General features: G+C 42.4%; 1 protein-coding gene across 9 annotated transcripts in view; it reads left to right on the top strand.

The window, feature by feature from the left end:
* The window catches only part of FARP1 (FERM, ARH/RhoGEF and pleckstrin domain protein 1), a 227,148-nt gene that overhangs the window by 185,792 nt on the left and 25,572 nt on the right, over positions 1 to 15,784 (top strand). For all 9 annotated transcript variants that reach the window (XR_006414629.1, XM_044429479.1, XM_044429478.1 and 6 more), the window contains exon 16: positions 1,349 to 1,482. Coding sequence is in view for 8 of the 9 variants with exons in the window: in XM_044429479.1 (XP_044285414.1) it covers positions 1,349 to 1,482 (134 nt within the window). In the remaining variant the exon portion in view is untranslated. The remainder of the gene's footprint in view (positions 1 to 1,348; positions 1,483 to 15,784) is intronic.

Below are 15,784 nucleotides of genomic sequence, written 5' to 3'. Positions count from 1 at the left end.
TCTACAGGTCACGAACACAGCCATTCCACCGCTCAAACTGCCTCTTCATGTGCCGTGAGAGTCAGAGGAAGGGAGAGTCCATCTCTTTCCAGAGACTCTCCAAGTGGGTATCCACTAGCATATGAGATAGCAAGACTCGAGCTCACCGTGCACCCAAGGGCACACCCCACCCATGAACAGGGCACGTCAACTGCCCTTCTAGCTGATACTCCGCTGCATGACATCTGCCGAACTGCCACGTGGTCTGCACCATCAGCCTTTGTCCGGCACTACTGACTCAATGTCCATGCAAGACTGGACTGTGCCTTTGGCAGGGCAGTCCTCTCGTTGATTCTCCAGGGATGACAGCCGCTCCATCCTGCGAAGGTTAAACTTCCTACTCATCTGCATGTGTGATGCACAGAGACCACGAAGAAGAAAGGCAGGTTGTTTACCTGTAATTGTCGTTCTTTGAGTGGTCATGCATGCCTTTACACAACTCACCATCTGCTGCACTGGCTGTTGTCAACTGGCTGCCCCTGCCTCCAGGATATAGATGCTGGGAAGGAGGGGCACAGCACTGTACCTGCATCTCTGCCTTTCAGCTACCTGGAGATGATGTGGTCTCCAGGGCAACTGAGGCACTGGGTGGGAGGCCCCCTGTTTATAACCAGGAACTAGAAGGACCAGAGCGCCCCTGTGGACTCCATGACACTAAGCTGTAGAAGTTTCTTTCTAGCCTTGCACTGGTGCTAAAGCCCACATGTGTGAATGCACAGATGATCACTCAAAGAATGACAATTACAGGTAAGCAACTTGCTTTTCACCAATATTTGGAAGGCTACAGCTTCCTCCATCCCCTTTTTAAATAAAATGATGACAGATCATTCTTTGATGTGTTACCACCATCAAACTTTGAATTGTAGCGTGAACTTTCACCACTAACTTGCATGCATGTGCAGAATTCATGAAAAGTTGTTTTGTATATATAAGGCAAGTAAAATTTGGCTCTGGATAATTTTCACAACAAACCCTCTAGCCAAAAAAACAATCACCAAGCACTTTATCCTTAGTATAGGAAGCGAATGATGGAAAAATCAGGGTACTTGGTATTTTGCATTGTTTTGTGTCAGCTGACCTGATGCCTAGGGCATCCCAATGTACAAGCTTGTTTCCACTGCTTTGGAGGAATGCTGTGTCTGCTTCTCTATTATGTATGGCACCCTTTGGCACTAAGCTCAGCAAAATGAAATCCAGGTATCTCCAGGGAGAACGAGAAGCAGTTGCATGTCCCTTTAGTCCCACGCAAAAGATGCTGGTCAAGAATTTGATCCTAAAGATTTGCCTCGTTACTTTTTTGTTTGTGTAGTGGTTCCAGAGCACAGTGAGTAAAGATGACTGCATGCCAGAAGCACTGAAGAAACTCATCTTTCTGAACTTTGAACCTTTGCACAAATTTCACACCAACTTTCTAAAAGAAATAGAGCAGCGCCTTGCCCTGTGGTAAGAAGTACAGCAGTTATTTTATTTAAATGATGTTTCAGTGCTAAATATTTTCACTTTCTTGTAATTGTTACCTTGCAATCTTTACCTCAGCTTGCCTGTCATCTCCAACTTAGGCTTTGTGCCAAAGCTGATGTCGCAGCTGGACATAATGCACCAAATTCAGAATTACTTTTCTTAAAATTTGAAAGGTTTTTTCAGATACTCTGCATTATTTCTAGTCATGCTCTTAGTTGTTGCTCTTTAACCTCTTAAGTTGAAAGACCTTAGTATTTGTGCAGAAGCATTTTAACATGGTTGCTTAATAAAGTCTTTATTCAGACCTTGCAAGGTGCTTTGCTTGCAAAGTGCAGTGGAAACATAGCTCAAATTCTCTTCATAATGAGTTGGATCCCTGTCCTATCCCCTATTGTCATTGCTGCAACACATATGCACATTTATTTTCTCTGAAAGGGGAACAAGTGGCATGTAGAGAGTTTCATCTGCCTATGCCGCACAATGAGGTGTACAATAGGCTATGTAATATGTAATAGGATGTAAGCTGCCTTGAGCCCTTTGTAGGAAAAAGGCAGGATATAAATCGATAAATAATAATAATTTCTTATTGGGATAATAATTTTGAGTGCTTCTTTGTAAAAAAATTCTGCAAATAGAAAACCAGCACAGCATGCAACAGGGTTGTGCTAGACTCTTTCTCTTTGATGTGCTAGCTTTCCATTTGCACAGAATTTGTTGTCTAGGGAAACATTCAAAAGCAGTGCCCGCCCTTTGTATTATGTAGTACTATCTGCTACAAATGTAGATAGAGTTATTCCAGGAATGAGGACAGTGGAGGTAGCGTCATGTAAAGGTCTGAAGCTATTTAAAAGAGGAGTGAGAGGAAAAAAATAGAATCTGAAAGAGCAGAGATATGAAATATAGTCCTGCAAATTAAGGTTGTACAGAAAGTAGATCTCCAGACATTTTAGACTTCACCATTCCTGACCACTGGCCATACTGGCAGGATTTTCCCAGAGTTAAAGTTCCAAACATCTGGAGAGCTGTATTCTACTCACTTTTGCTGTAAAGGATTTGCTGTAATGCATCCCTAGATGAGCCTCTCTTTTCCTCTATATCCACATGCACAATGCTAGATCATTCAGCAATGCTCAATACTTCAGATACTTCTGTCTGAAGTATTTGTTCTTTTCCTGCTACAGATTCATCATCGCCAAAATTACCATTTGCCTTTCTCTTTTCACACCTCTATACCATTGTTACCTAGGATAGAACAATAAGGTGCAGGTGTATTTGATGACCTTTACATTAGAACCACTCTCTTAGAAGTTGCCCCAGTTGAAGGTGGAGCATAGCAATTAAGACTGATGGAGTGAGTAATCAGCATATTGGTTACACTAGATTTTAAAATGTGAGTTGTTTAATGTCAGTAGTCAAATTCCATCATTCTTCATAACCTTTATTCTTCTGCCTCTGGTGTGGCCCTGGCTCCCTTCATTTTGGAAATGAACTGTCATATGAGTCAAATGTAATCATACAGACTGAACTGACAAATGCTAATCCGTGTAATTCTGCTTTAATCAGTCATTCAAACTAAAGAAAGCAAAGGGATGGAAATAAAACATTAAGGGCTGCATTGAGATATTAAACATATCGTAACTTTTTTAGGGACTTCATATTTAAAGGGAATATTTCTTCTAAGTATTTCTATACCAGAACATCATCCCTTATTTATTTTTAGCAAATATTTTATATTAGTACAAATATGAACACAAATGTGGGAAATCTGAACACAAACATGGGAAATCTTTCAGTTCACTTGCAACTTATGACTCCCTTTCATCTTGGACACCTTTTAGACCTGGCTGAGATAATGACTGGTTTGTACAAAACAATTCAAGTAAGTCCTGCCAGCTGAGTTCACATAACGTAATATGCCAACCTACCACATGAAAACTGGCTGTTGCATGTCCATAATGGTGGCCAGCATCTGCTGGCTCTCATTGTGCCTGTGCATTCCCCAGGTGGAGGTTGCCAGACAGAATTGTGTCATGCAAACCTGGTTGAGGAAGAGGGGTTGAGGTTCAAGGATATGCAGTCCTTACATCATACAGACTGGTGCTGTTTCCTCCCTGCTCACTTTGTACACAGGAAGACTCAGACACTGCCTCCAGAAGACCTGCACTATCCTTCCCTGCTCCCCTCACAACAAGGAGGTGAGCAGCCAGTCCAGTTTTTCCTTTGTTACTGCTAGATTAAGCCCAGTTCATCTTGGGTCACTCACTTCACTGTGAGGAGGAAAATAGGGAAAGTGCAGGGATCATGAATTTAAATTGCAGGGATAGAAGGCGAGGATTATCATCTGTTAACCCATCTGAAGAAATCAGTTTTTGGTGCATGCAGGGTCTGCAAGGTTAATTTATCTCACTTAATCTGCACTGTGGCTGGATTCAGCCTTACCTCTGTTCCCAGTCTGAGGATGCTTTGTCTGCACTCCCAGTTTTGCAAACCTCTAGACATTGCTTGTTTTCTTGTTGCTTTTATTTATCTTGCCTGAAATCTTCTAAGGAGTGTAGGTGCTTCCTAAGGGTAGGTAAGACTTCCTGTTGGACTTTTGGCATTTGCTTTTATGACGTAGTCTACTAGATCAAAGGAAAACATTTTCAACTTCTCTCAAGCTCTGCAAGTTAGCCATACAGCATTCCAAAATACACTGCACTGCCATCAGCTAGCAAATAAGATGATTAATCATAGTTCAGTCACTTCTGCCAAATACATGTCCCATGTATTCCTGAAGGATTCTTAAGGAAAATGATTCTACTAAGCTTTTTTGCAGGGATGTGGGGTCTGTTCCATTGGTAAAAAAGGCGTATTTGGTGATGGTGAGATAAGATATCCCACCACTCTAATCCTGCGTACACACACCCCTTCCTGACAACGATGCCCAGTTTCAGCAAAGACCTAGTTCTGTACCTGGTTGTGTTACTTGTTAGGACCTGATTGATGAGGGCGAGTGCTTTAGATGAACTGTAGCCATATGTCTTGAATTACATTGATCTAAAGGCAAATCCGGTACAGCATTTGGGAACAGGCGTACTCCTCTGAGGCAGTGCAAGGTTAATTGTGTTAGAACTTGGTTGGATTCTCCCACAAGAGCATGGAGATGTATTTAATCCTTTACACAGTCCCCAAGGGCATACCTTAATAGTTCCGCTAACTGCTGCAGCTTTTACTGCAGTATGTTGAATACCTATGCTGAAATAAAGATCTCAAGTAACACATCTCACTTTGGCAATGTGCATAGATAAAAAATGCATATGAAAGTGGCTTGTATTGGCACCCAGTAATCATTCCAAAAACATGCTGCAACATGATGCTACACTCTTCATGAAAGACCCCATTAAAAACCAACACTCTATTTTAGGGTTGCAGCATTGCCATAAAGTAACCCTAAACCTGTGTTAGTAGACTGGAGCTCCTGAGAGCTAATCAGGGGTTGCTCAGCTAGAGACTTAGTAGTGTTTGGCAAGCTACTTGGAAGACTGCTTATGTACTTTTTGCAATCCTCCACTGTAAAGTGGAGTTACAGGAGAAGACTGAGTCATTTCTAAGGAACTGTCAAGTGCAACACTGATGTATTGATTTTATTGTGAACTGGTTTTATTGTAAATTGTTGACTTTATTAAATTGCTGCAGGTACTTGTTGTAAGCCACCCAGAGAGCCTATGGCTAATTGAGTGGCGTATAAATTGAATACATAAATAAAATGATAAATAAAACAGTGCGGGTGCCGTCCAAATGTCTGGAGGTTACCCTTTGCAGTGTGTGGATGCTATGTGGCAAGTGCTCAGTAGCCTAGGTAGCTGAACCAGAAGATTGTCCTGAGGGTGGACGGCAAAAAATTCATGACCATAAACAGTCGGTTTTAGAAGTAAATAAAAACTCTGACCCCTGGCAGAAGCACTGAAAGCATAATTAAGCGTTTGAATTCAAGTTTTGCTTCTCTTGTCTCAATATTGGCAGCAGCTCACTAAGGTGTCAGTGGAAGGTTATCTCCTGCAACCTCGGATTCTTTAAACACGGACCCATTTCACATGGAAAGGCAGCAGATGTTGGAGCAATTACCCGACATTTGGCCTGGCACGTGCCACTGTCATTTCACAAATTCCAGAAATAGAATCTGTGACCCTGCACACATAAGGCAGACATTTTCCACCTGAGTTCTGGGCTGTTATTGCAAGGTGACTCTTACATTTGGCAGTCATATTTCTTTTTTTAATACTGACACTAACCCATATAAAATAAAAATTGCCAAAGGATTTTGATCAAATATAACCAATACATTCAAGCGCAACTATCAAAGAGACTGAAAAGGGTAGGATATAAAAGCTTCAAACAAACACATATCTTTCTGTCATTCAATATTCTCTGGAAGTTCAGAAAAAAGGCAAGTATTATTCTGTATACTGACAAATCTTCCAATCACTTCAAATCAATTATAAATCAACTACTTTTTAAAGAGCTTCCTTTTACATCCTGTCACTTTTACTGGATATAATACAATTTCTGTTTGTCATTAAATTCTTCAATCGGTCTTCTATTTACATAATTAGTTAATTTGCCTTCACTGTGTACTCTGCCAACTTATTTTTCCAATATTCAATTGTTGGGGATTCTGGTGATTTCTTGCTGCAGTTGTCATATATTTAAACAACACTGACATAATCTTTGAAAAAGTCTCTGACATTATATTCAAAAGCATATTCTTAGGACTCATAGGAAACTTAGTTTTAAAGGTTTTTTTGGTTTGTTTTTCTGCATATATCAATTTCCAAAATCTTTTCATTTTTTCATAAGTCCACCACATATGATAGAAAGTCCCACCCACCTATTTCATTTTCAATATTTTTCATTATACTTCATATCTGTTTTTTCTATATCTTTTGGAGTAATATACTACTGATGAAACATCTCTTACTAATTTTCTCTTTCGTGCTTGGCTAGCTGTGAATTTAATGTCTTTCTTCCATAAAGCTTCCCATTGACAAGGTGATATTTCTTCTCCATATTTTGCTTCCAAATTGTTGTGCATTTGTCTTGTTGATTTTCAGTGTCATGCTGTAGTCACTGTTTGTAAAGTCTTCCTAATAAATGATCATTTTGTTGTGTAATTAACTTTTCAAAAAACTGTCAAATCACTTACTGTACCGTTCCCTGTTGTATTTCCCCTTTCAATCTTGAAACTAGTTGGTGATAAACAAACTATTGTATATATTTTCCTTCATCTTTTAGTTGTTGCCAAGATTTGGCTCCTCCTTGTGGGTCAATCACATCCCCATCAATTATACAAACATTGTTTTTCCTTAAGTATTTTTCATATGCTTCAACCAGGAACATCAGAGGAAAGATCTGAGGACTCATTTTTATTCATGGACTACCAAATTATTGTTCGGCTGTGACTTAATGCATGATTATTATTTGATTATTATTATTATTATTTTTTATTATTATAACATTTCTATGGCGCCCCTTGCCGAAACTTCGGGGCGGCTTACAACACGATAAAATACATTGAAATACAATAGCACATAATAAATTACCATTAAATACAAAAATACAAAAAATACATTGATTTACAAATATAAGATTAAAATTATCAGTATAAATTAAGTAAATAAAAATATAGGAGGAGAAAGAGAAGGAAGAAGAAGTTGCCCTGGCCAGATCATTTGTTTTAACAATTAAAATGATGTTTAAATAAAAAGGTCTTTACCTGGCGCCGAAAAACCAGTAACGACGGTGCCAGGCGGACCTCTTTGGGGAGTGAATTCCATAGGTTGGGTGCCACCGCAGAGAAAGCCCTCCTCCGAGTACTTACTCTCCTAATTTCTTTCATGGAGGGTTCCCGGAGAAGGGACTCTCCCGCAGATCTCAAAGGGCGGTCGGGCATATACGGACGTAAGCGCTCATTCAGGTAGCCAGGACCCAAGCCGGTTAGGGCTTTATAGGTCATAATCAACACATTGAATTGGGTCCGGGCTTCAATGGGAAGCCAGTGAAGCTGACGGAGGACTGGAGTCATGTGAGCATAACGCCCCGTCCCCGTCAGCAACCTGGCAGCTCTATTTTGCACCAATTGAAGTGTTTGGACTGTCTTCAAGGGAAGCCCCACGTAAAGCGCGTTACAGAAGTCTAGGCGGGAAGTCACCAGCGCGTGTGTCACCGTCGCCAGGCAGTCGTACTCCAGGTAGGGGCGCAGCTGATTAATCAGCCGAAGCTGAAGGAAGGCGTTCCTCGCCACCACTGTCACCTGAGCTTCCAAAGAAAGCTCCGGGTCGAGGAGTACTCCTAAGCTGCGGACCTTATCCCTAAGAGGGAGTGTTGCACCATTCAGGACCAGGTCAAATCCACCCTCTCCGAAACCCGATCCGCCAACCAACAGGACCTCCGTCTTGTCTGGGTTGAGTTTCAGTTTATTTGCCCTTATCCATTCCCTTACCTCGGCCAAGCACCGGTTCAGCACAGCCACTGCCTCACCTGGATTAGTGGAAAACGGGAGGTAAAGCTGTGTATCATCAGCGTATTGATGATTCCGCAGCCCACACTTCCTGATGACCTCTCCCAGCGGTTTCATATAGATGTTAAATAGCAGAGGGGATAGAATGGAGCCCTGTGGTACTCCATGGCATAGCTGCCATGACATAGAGACATGGTCCCCCAGCACTACCTTCTGGAATCGAACGTTGAGATAGGAGCGGAACCACTGCAGAGCAGTGCCTCCAACCCCCAATCCCGCAAGTCTATCCAGAAGGATACCATGGTCGATGGTATCGAAAGCCGCCGAGAGGTCCAGAAGAACCAACAGGGATGTACTCCCCCTGTCCTTCTCCCTGCACAGGTCATCATACAGGGCGACCAAGGCAGATTCAGTACTGTACCCGGGTCTGAAGCCGGACTGAAAAGGATCCAGATAATCAGTTTCATCCAAGAGTGCTTGGAGTTGTCCCGCCACCACTCGCTGCAACACCTTGCCCAGAAACGGGATGTTGGCCACAGGTCTATAGTTAGTGGCCATCTCTGGATCCAGTGACGCTTTCTTCAGGACCGGTCATATTACCGCCTCCTTTAAAGGGGCAGGCACTCGACCCTCCCTCAGAGAAGCGTTAACCACTTCCAAGATCCAGGTCCCAATCCCATGCTTGATATCAAGGCCTTTTTAACTGACACTAATGCCTAAGATGTGTATTAGGGGTTCTGCTATTTTTAACTTCACTAGCCTATCATTAGTATTTATATTCCTACTCTGCAACTAAAACCTGGCCAGTTGCGTAGCTTTAAATTGGATACTGCAAGGACTCCTCTCTCCTTTTTGTCCTGAAGGAATTTAAAGCTAATATTGGCTTTTTGCCATTCCAAATAAAGTTATTTAGTTGACTTTGCCACCTTGAAGAGTTTTTCCTGGATAGCAGTTGTTACCATTTGGAATAGAAAATTCAATTTAGGCAGTATATTCATTTTTATAGTGGAAATTCTTCCCAACCATGATACTTTTAGTTTAGTCCATTTTTGATCTTCATCCACATTATTTGATAATTATCTTGAAATAGTGTATCATTATGTCCCGCTATATTTATCCCTAAATATTTAACTGGGTTTGAAGTTATTTCACATCCTGAAATCTTCTTTATTTCCTGCTTTGTAGCGTTTTTTTTTTTTTTTTTGTTTTTTCTTATTAATCTTATACCCTGAATAAAGTCCAAAACTTTCAATTTGCTCAATTTGCTCTATTATATACTGAATTAGACTGATGTGGATTTAGTCTGTATCATCAGCATAACATTTCATTTTATATTCTTCTCCATCTGCTTTTAAGCCTTTAATTTTGGGTCCTGTCTTATCTTTTTTGCTAAAATTTGGTGGTCACATTTTCAAGTTCCTCCGCTTGGATCAACTCATGCACTTCTTAAACCCATTCGAATCTTAACATATATTTAATTATATTTAAGCCTATCAGTAGAAGAATCCACCATGAAGAAGAGATCCAATTGCAAAATCACAGAAGGCTAGTTAAGATGAGAGATGGAATGGTGCCAGAAGGAGCTAATGTTTTTTATTAGCTTATTCCCCACTGTGTGATTCCAGCTAATCCTGACTTATAAAAAACCAAAGGCCGTAAGAGTCAGATCTACTGTCTTCTCAGAAGAAACTGACCATTTAAACATCATAGTTCAGTGTATTTTTACTATGTAGGTAATGTTAAAATAGTTCTTGTTTTCCTTTTTCTGGGGCTTAATATGATTTCCAAAGATCATATGGGCTTGGTTTGAAAATCACCTGAGTGCATGAGGTGAATCCCAGTTGTGAGCAAAAGCAAAAGTGGGCCAGCCCACTCATTTCTTTCTCTTATTCAGCCTCTTTTTGCCTCTTTCTCCCCCTATTCTTTCTCTCTCCTTACCCACCCAATAGGCTTCCAGGAAAGGACAGATTGCTCTGGCCAGAGGTCTGAACTGATCTTTTGCAGAGGGTTTAGGAAATTAGGTCAAGAGCTGCATGCACTCCTAGGATCACAGGGTTCCCACTCCCATGAGTTAGGCAGGAACATTGCTGCTTTCTGTAGACTGTTGGTTGATAAACCATAACACTTACTCTGCATTTTTTAGTTTCTTTGTTTAGATAAAGGTGACTTTCCCCATCTTAACACTTGTGAAATATTTTCATCAGAGGCAATCTATTTATTCTGTTTAAGTTCATCCTCAACTTTCAGTAGCAAGAGTGATTTTCTGCTTCTGTGCTAAAACGGTGTCTCCAAAGCATGGTTTTGTCTGTGTTGGGAAAATATTGCCTGTTTAATAAATGGATTTTAAAACCAGCCTATATGCTGTGCAAAGCAAGTAAAGCCCTTCATTACATTACTATACCACTGTTACTGGACTGAGCCAGTCAACAGCTGGGGCAAACCCGGGTGGACCCCAGACCCAAGCCAAGCAGAGCCTGAGATGAGACTTAGAGCCAAAATCAGCTTTATTCTAGTGCACTATAGAATAAAGGGAGACAAAAGGGGACATTCAGCCCAAAGCAGTGTCTCAAAAGTTGCACCCCAGTACATGCGTTTTATACCCTAGGTCACCTAATACACATCGAATACATCGATACATCAATGTATGCACCCCCTCCCATGCTGGAGAAAGAGTCCTTTCTTCTGTCAAGGACCAGACATTTCCCGTGTCTATTTCTTATCTGCTCAAGATTCACACAGGCTTGCCATGTTCTTACTCCCATTTGCAACTGCACATTTGCAACTTTCATGGCGGCTTGAACCAGTTTCCACTGTCCCTTTGATTACTGTATTTGAGGTCAGGCTAGCGTGTTAGCTGTGGGTTACACAAAGTTCATTTTGTTCTTATCCCCCCTCCCTTCTGGGACAGTATAACTGTGGTGTTTTTACTATGTGGCCTTTTCTGGCCAACTACTTTTGGGGCCTTTCTCTGGCCAACTACTCTTGGGGTGTTTTGAGGTGCTGCAATTGGCAACAGTTTCCCCCCTTCAAAGGAATCTTCTTATTAAAAGACAGATTCCTCTTGATTAGGGAGATAGGTTACTAAGCCTTTGCAGCTTTGCCTTGAAGGTCCAGACTGCTGGTACAGGCGAGGGCCATTTGAACAGAGAAACATAGAAGCATAGAAACAGAACGAGTCAGAAGGGGCCTCCTGGGTTATCCAGTCTGACCCCTGGCCCCAGCCGGCCCCACTTATGACATGCCTACCATGTGCAAGTCTGAGAAATATTAGAATGAATAATTGTTCATTCTAATATTGAATAATTGTTCATTCTAGTTGTTCACTCACTGTCCGCAACAGCAAGCAAAATAAGGAGGAAAAGCATAAAAAAGCAAATATAAAGTTTCAAGTTTTTGTAGCCAGCCTCAGTTGGAGAACCAACACAACAATCCTCCCAATCCACTTTTACCAGAATGAAATTTAAAACAGGTTGTAAAGCACTGAGCGTTTGAATGAGATGCTTTAAACAAACAGTTTTGTCTTCTACAAGTGTTGCAAACCCTGTCCTGGCTTGCTAACAATGCAGTGTCTAGCAACTTTGTATGGCAAGTTGCTGAAGTTGAGCTAACTTTGTTGTATGTCTGAAATGGCATCAGCTGTTTCACTAGAAACACAGAGAATGCAGAGGCTAGCACTCTAATGTCATAGTGATTTGAGAAAACCCCAACTGGTGAAAGAATGGCACAGAGAAATGAGTAGCCTACCCTGCTTTGGCAATGTCTTCCACCAATGTTTGAACTACCTCTCTGCAGTTTGGGCAAGAGCCCTTGGGGACTTCTGTAGTAATTCAGAGATTGGGGACAAGGTATCCAGTGTCCTATCCTTCTGTAGGGAAAGCCATGAAAGCCTTCTGGCTACTAACCCAATAGGTCGCAAGGTGGTTTCCATGTTTGGAAGGCATACCTGTGTTGTGAAGCTGAGTCCAGAGATCCCCTGTAGAGAATTTCTCCTGTGGAGTTTTGTATTCGCCAGTTATTTCCACTGTGGGCCATTGAGCTAGGCATATTTGCTGACTTCCATCTTTTGGCAGCACCAAGTTCTCTTGCACTCACAGTGTGCATTCCAGGCTGTACCAATTGGCACTTACCAGCCCCATTTGTGTGAATAATGCATAGCAGGCAGCATCCACATGTAGTTGCCCATCCAGCTTCAGGCAGGACCTTTCTAGCTTAGCAAAGACAAAGCCACATGCTAGCCACCGCACCAAACTCTCCCTCACACACAGGGGCCTATTCCAGCTTGTGCCAATCGGCTGTTGCTCTCTTGGGTGCTGTAGAGATGTTGCCAGTCCCCCCACCACCAAACTAGACCACTGTGCCTCAGTGGCCCTTGCCTGTAGTGGCCTCACATGGAGATTGTTTTTCCCAGGGACCTATGGAATCCTTTTCAAGCCAAATATGAATTCTTTCTTTTTACTCTCCTTTGGCTGATCTGGGATGGCAGTGCCCGCCCTTCTGCAATTTGCATGTCAGTTTTACTTGGTCTTTGGTTAGGATCTAGACATGTGACATTTCCAGGTATAAGAAATCCATGCTGGGGTTTCACCAGTACTACTGAAGCAGAAGCATTCTATTGCACACTGAGCCAGTACTCTAAAACTGAAAACTTAGGAATGAGGAAGTCCACTGGTTTCTTTCCTCAAGGACATACGGTGTAGAAGGGAGTAACAAAATTAACAGAAGTAAACAGAGACAGCCAGAGTAGTGACTCCAAGAAACTCCCCCTCTTCCCTTCAGTATTATTATCTAGGCTACTTAGCGTTAGGCAAATGCAGGTCTCTTTGTTTTCAGTCTTCAAGCCGGGACCCGGTCCTGGTCCCTGACAGGCTGCTTTTCTTCAGGGCTCTTCTCCCTTGCCCCCTCCAGTTGCGAGCCCTTGGCTGACCCTGATGTCAGCTTCTTCTCGTCCTGGTCTGTTACGCCACTGGTCCTCCCTTGCAGGGTTGGCGTTTGAACAAGAAGTTCAGGTCCTCTGTAGGTTCCTTGTGCTTTGGAACTTTCCTCAGCCTGGTGTAGTGTCCTCACGTAGACACTCCCTCAGACTTCACTGCTGTGTAGTGAGGGGCACCTGGGCACGGTCTGTCCACTGCATCAATGGTCTCCAGGCAGTCCAGTCTCAGGCAAGTCAGCTGATGTAAACCGGCAGCCCCCCCCCCTTCCCCTGTGCCATTGCAAGCCGCAGGCGGCAACCAGCCAGTGGCCGCAGCTTCACCCACTGCAGGCAGTCAGTTAGCCAGGCACAGCCGGGCAGCCAGCATGGCTGCTCAGGCCTTGGAGAAGGAGCAATGCCAGCCAGCTAGCCAGTGTCACAGAAATGTGGAGAGAGGTGCCTGCCAGGACTGGTGCTGGAGAGGACCAGCCCCCCCCCTTGCACCTCCATGCCAGGAGTTGCCCTGGTGCTGAGGAACAGCCATGTGTGCCCCAAGAAAGCTCTGACTGCCAGTTTTCCAAGCCTGTGTTTACAGCTTTGGGAGAGTTTGACAAACAGCCTCCTTCCTCTCCTGAGGCAGCTGGTATTTCCCCCTGTTGAAAGTCAGAAACCCAAATACTGCACCTGTTCTTGTGAGGTTTGCATCTTCTCCTCGTTGACCCAATGAAATCCAGTAGATGTGCACTGGTCTGGTGGCCTCAATGGCAATTAAAAGATTGTTCACATACTGCAGTAAAAACACCATTAGAGTCCATCCAAGTTTACATAATTATAAGCAGAAATTGGGAATGGGCTCTGTAGGCCACATTGCCCATTGTGTAGGCACCATGAATCAGTGGGGCTTACTCTTTCACCATTTTTAAGAATCCTCAAAGGGAACCTTAAGAGGTGGTGCCATTCACTGACCTGGGCTTGTTTGGTATACGATATGACATAAAAATGACTTTGAGAGGGAAGAGCATAATGGTTTAGAGAACTACGAGATGGAATATGTTCTTGACCTTCTTTAAAATAGTTAAATTTCATTTGCAGCAACAGTGGAATGAAACCATAACAAAATCAATATAGCTTTACTTACTGGAACTTTCTTCCAAGTAAGCATATATATAAACTTGCCTCACAATAAAGCACCATTAAACTTAGTGGGACTCACTTCTGAGAAGATACATATAAGCAGGGCTTTTTTTGTCATAGGACGCACCGGAATGGTGTTCCGGCACCTTTTTTTGACGGATTTTTCCAAGTGATTTTGAATCGCCCTGTCAGGCGTAGCAGGTCGGTGACAAAAATCATTAAAATAGTGCATGCGGGCTGCTTGTGTGTCCGGCTGATTGTGAGGGTGCTGCTCAGCTTGGGATTGGTCATGTGGTCGTGCGCTGAGTGCTTAACTGCTGGCAGCGACAATTATGCTTATGTGTGTGTGTAGAGTGACTGGCTACGTGCAAAAGGTAAATAAGTTCTTTATTTCAAAAAAAGTTGGTGAACTGAAAATCTTTTTTAGTGTAAAAGTGTGACCCCCAGGGTGAGTTCCGGCACCTTTTTTTTTTTTTACAAAAAAGGCACTGCATATAAGAATGCTGTGTAAAAACAGGAATTGTTTAGCTTCTATCCAACCTGACTTTTCTTCCTTTCCCCCACCCTGGAATCCTCAGGTTTCATCACACAGCGTTTAGAAGGGCCTTTTTGGCAGCTTCCCAGTAGTTGTAAGTCACTGCAGGGGAAGGAAGAGATGGAAAACTTCCCTTCTGTTAACTTCCTTAAGCCAGTTTAGTTCAGGATCCAAGCCATTTTATCAATCCAAAGGATCAGAAAACTTGTATGGTTGCTACTTACCTTTATCTAGAACCATAAAATCCTGTAAAATAGGTTTATTTATTTATTATTTATTTATTTGGAGTGCTTGTATGCCTCCCCATTCGCAAAAGCCTCGGGGCGGCTTCCAACAAATAAATAACAATATACAAAAATATACAGAATTGGAAACATCCCGGAGTTAGATAAAAGCAATAAATAATTTAACAATCCATTAAAATAACGTTTAAATAAAAAGGTTCAAAGAATAGTTGGAAGGCACCGAAGCAGTTGGGTTGCAGAGCCTCAAGTGCTTCTGCACGCTGATGGGGAGGTGGCCAGCCAAGCACTGTGTGCAGCTACTGTCAGTTCCTTCAAGAGGTACATGCAATAAAAGAAGCTGTCTATTAGTAGAATTCCTCTCATTGCTGGCCTATGAATTGCAGTCTGCTCCCCCTCCCCTCAAAGGGCAATTATGAGGTACAATGATTTTGAACAGTAAATCTGTCTGGGGGAATTGAAGAAGGCAACCCCTCCCTTCTTATGTCAGGCTCCATTTTCAAGTCATGCCAAAGGCAATATTCTTGATTGCCAGGAGATGAGAGCTAACAGTTCTCTAAAAGCAACAGCAATTCATTCACCAAGAAAAATAGTATAATTCAGTTACTGGTCTGGCTTGCACATAATGGTAACCAATTAGGATTGAAAATGTGGGTGCCAATAAATGGAGGGAGGTACTAGTATTATAGCTATAAAGCATGATTCATAGTGTTCCTGATCACAGAGGAACTAAATCCTTTGAAACAAACATGCTGTTTCTGTTGCATCATTAAGCGTGATTGCAAAGCATGATGTATGTCTAACAAGATCTGAGCTGTTGTTGTGAGGAAAAATACGAAGGCAAGCTTCGTTTCTTTATCATGGGGTCATAAGGGGTGACTTCAAAGGTGCCCTTCTGCATTCAGGATGAGCCTTTTCTCCAGGGTGGCTCAACTTTAACCTCATGATAGAGCATTACTTGAGAAAAA

The sequence above is a fragment of the Varanus komodoensis genome, unplaced genomic scaffold (genome assembly GCF_004798865.1).
Source record: "Varanus komodoensis strain SLA01 unplaced genomic scaffold, ASM479886v1 scaffold2, whole genome shotgun sequence".
Taxonomy (NCBI): Eukaryota; Metazoa; Chordata; class Lepidosauria; order Squamata; family Varanidae; genus Varanus; species Varanus komodoensis.
Note: the sequence above shows the minus strand (reverse complement) of the source record. Positions and strands in the feature narration are given on the sequence as shown.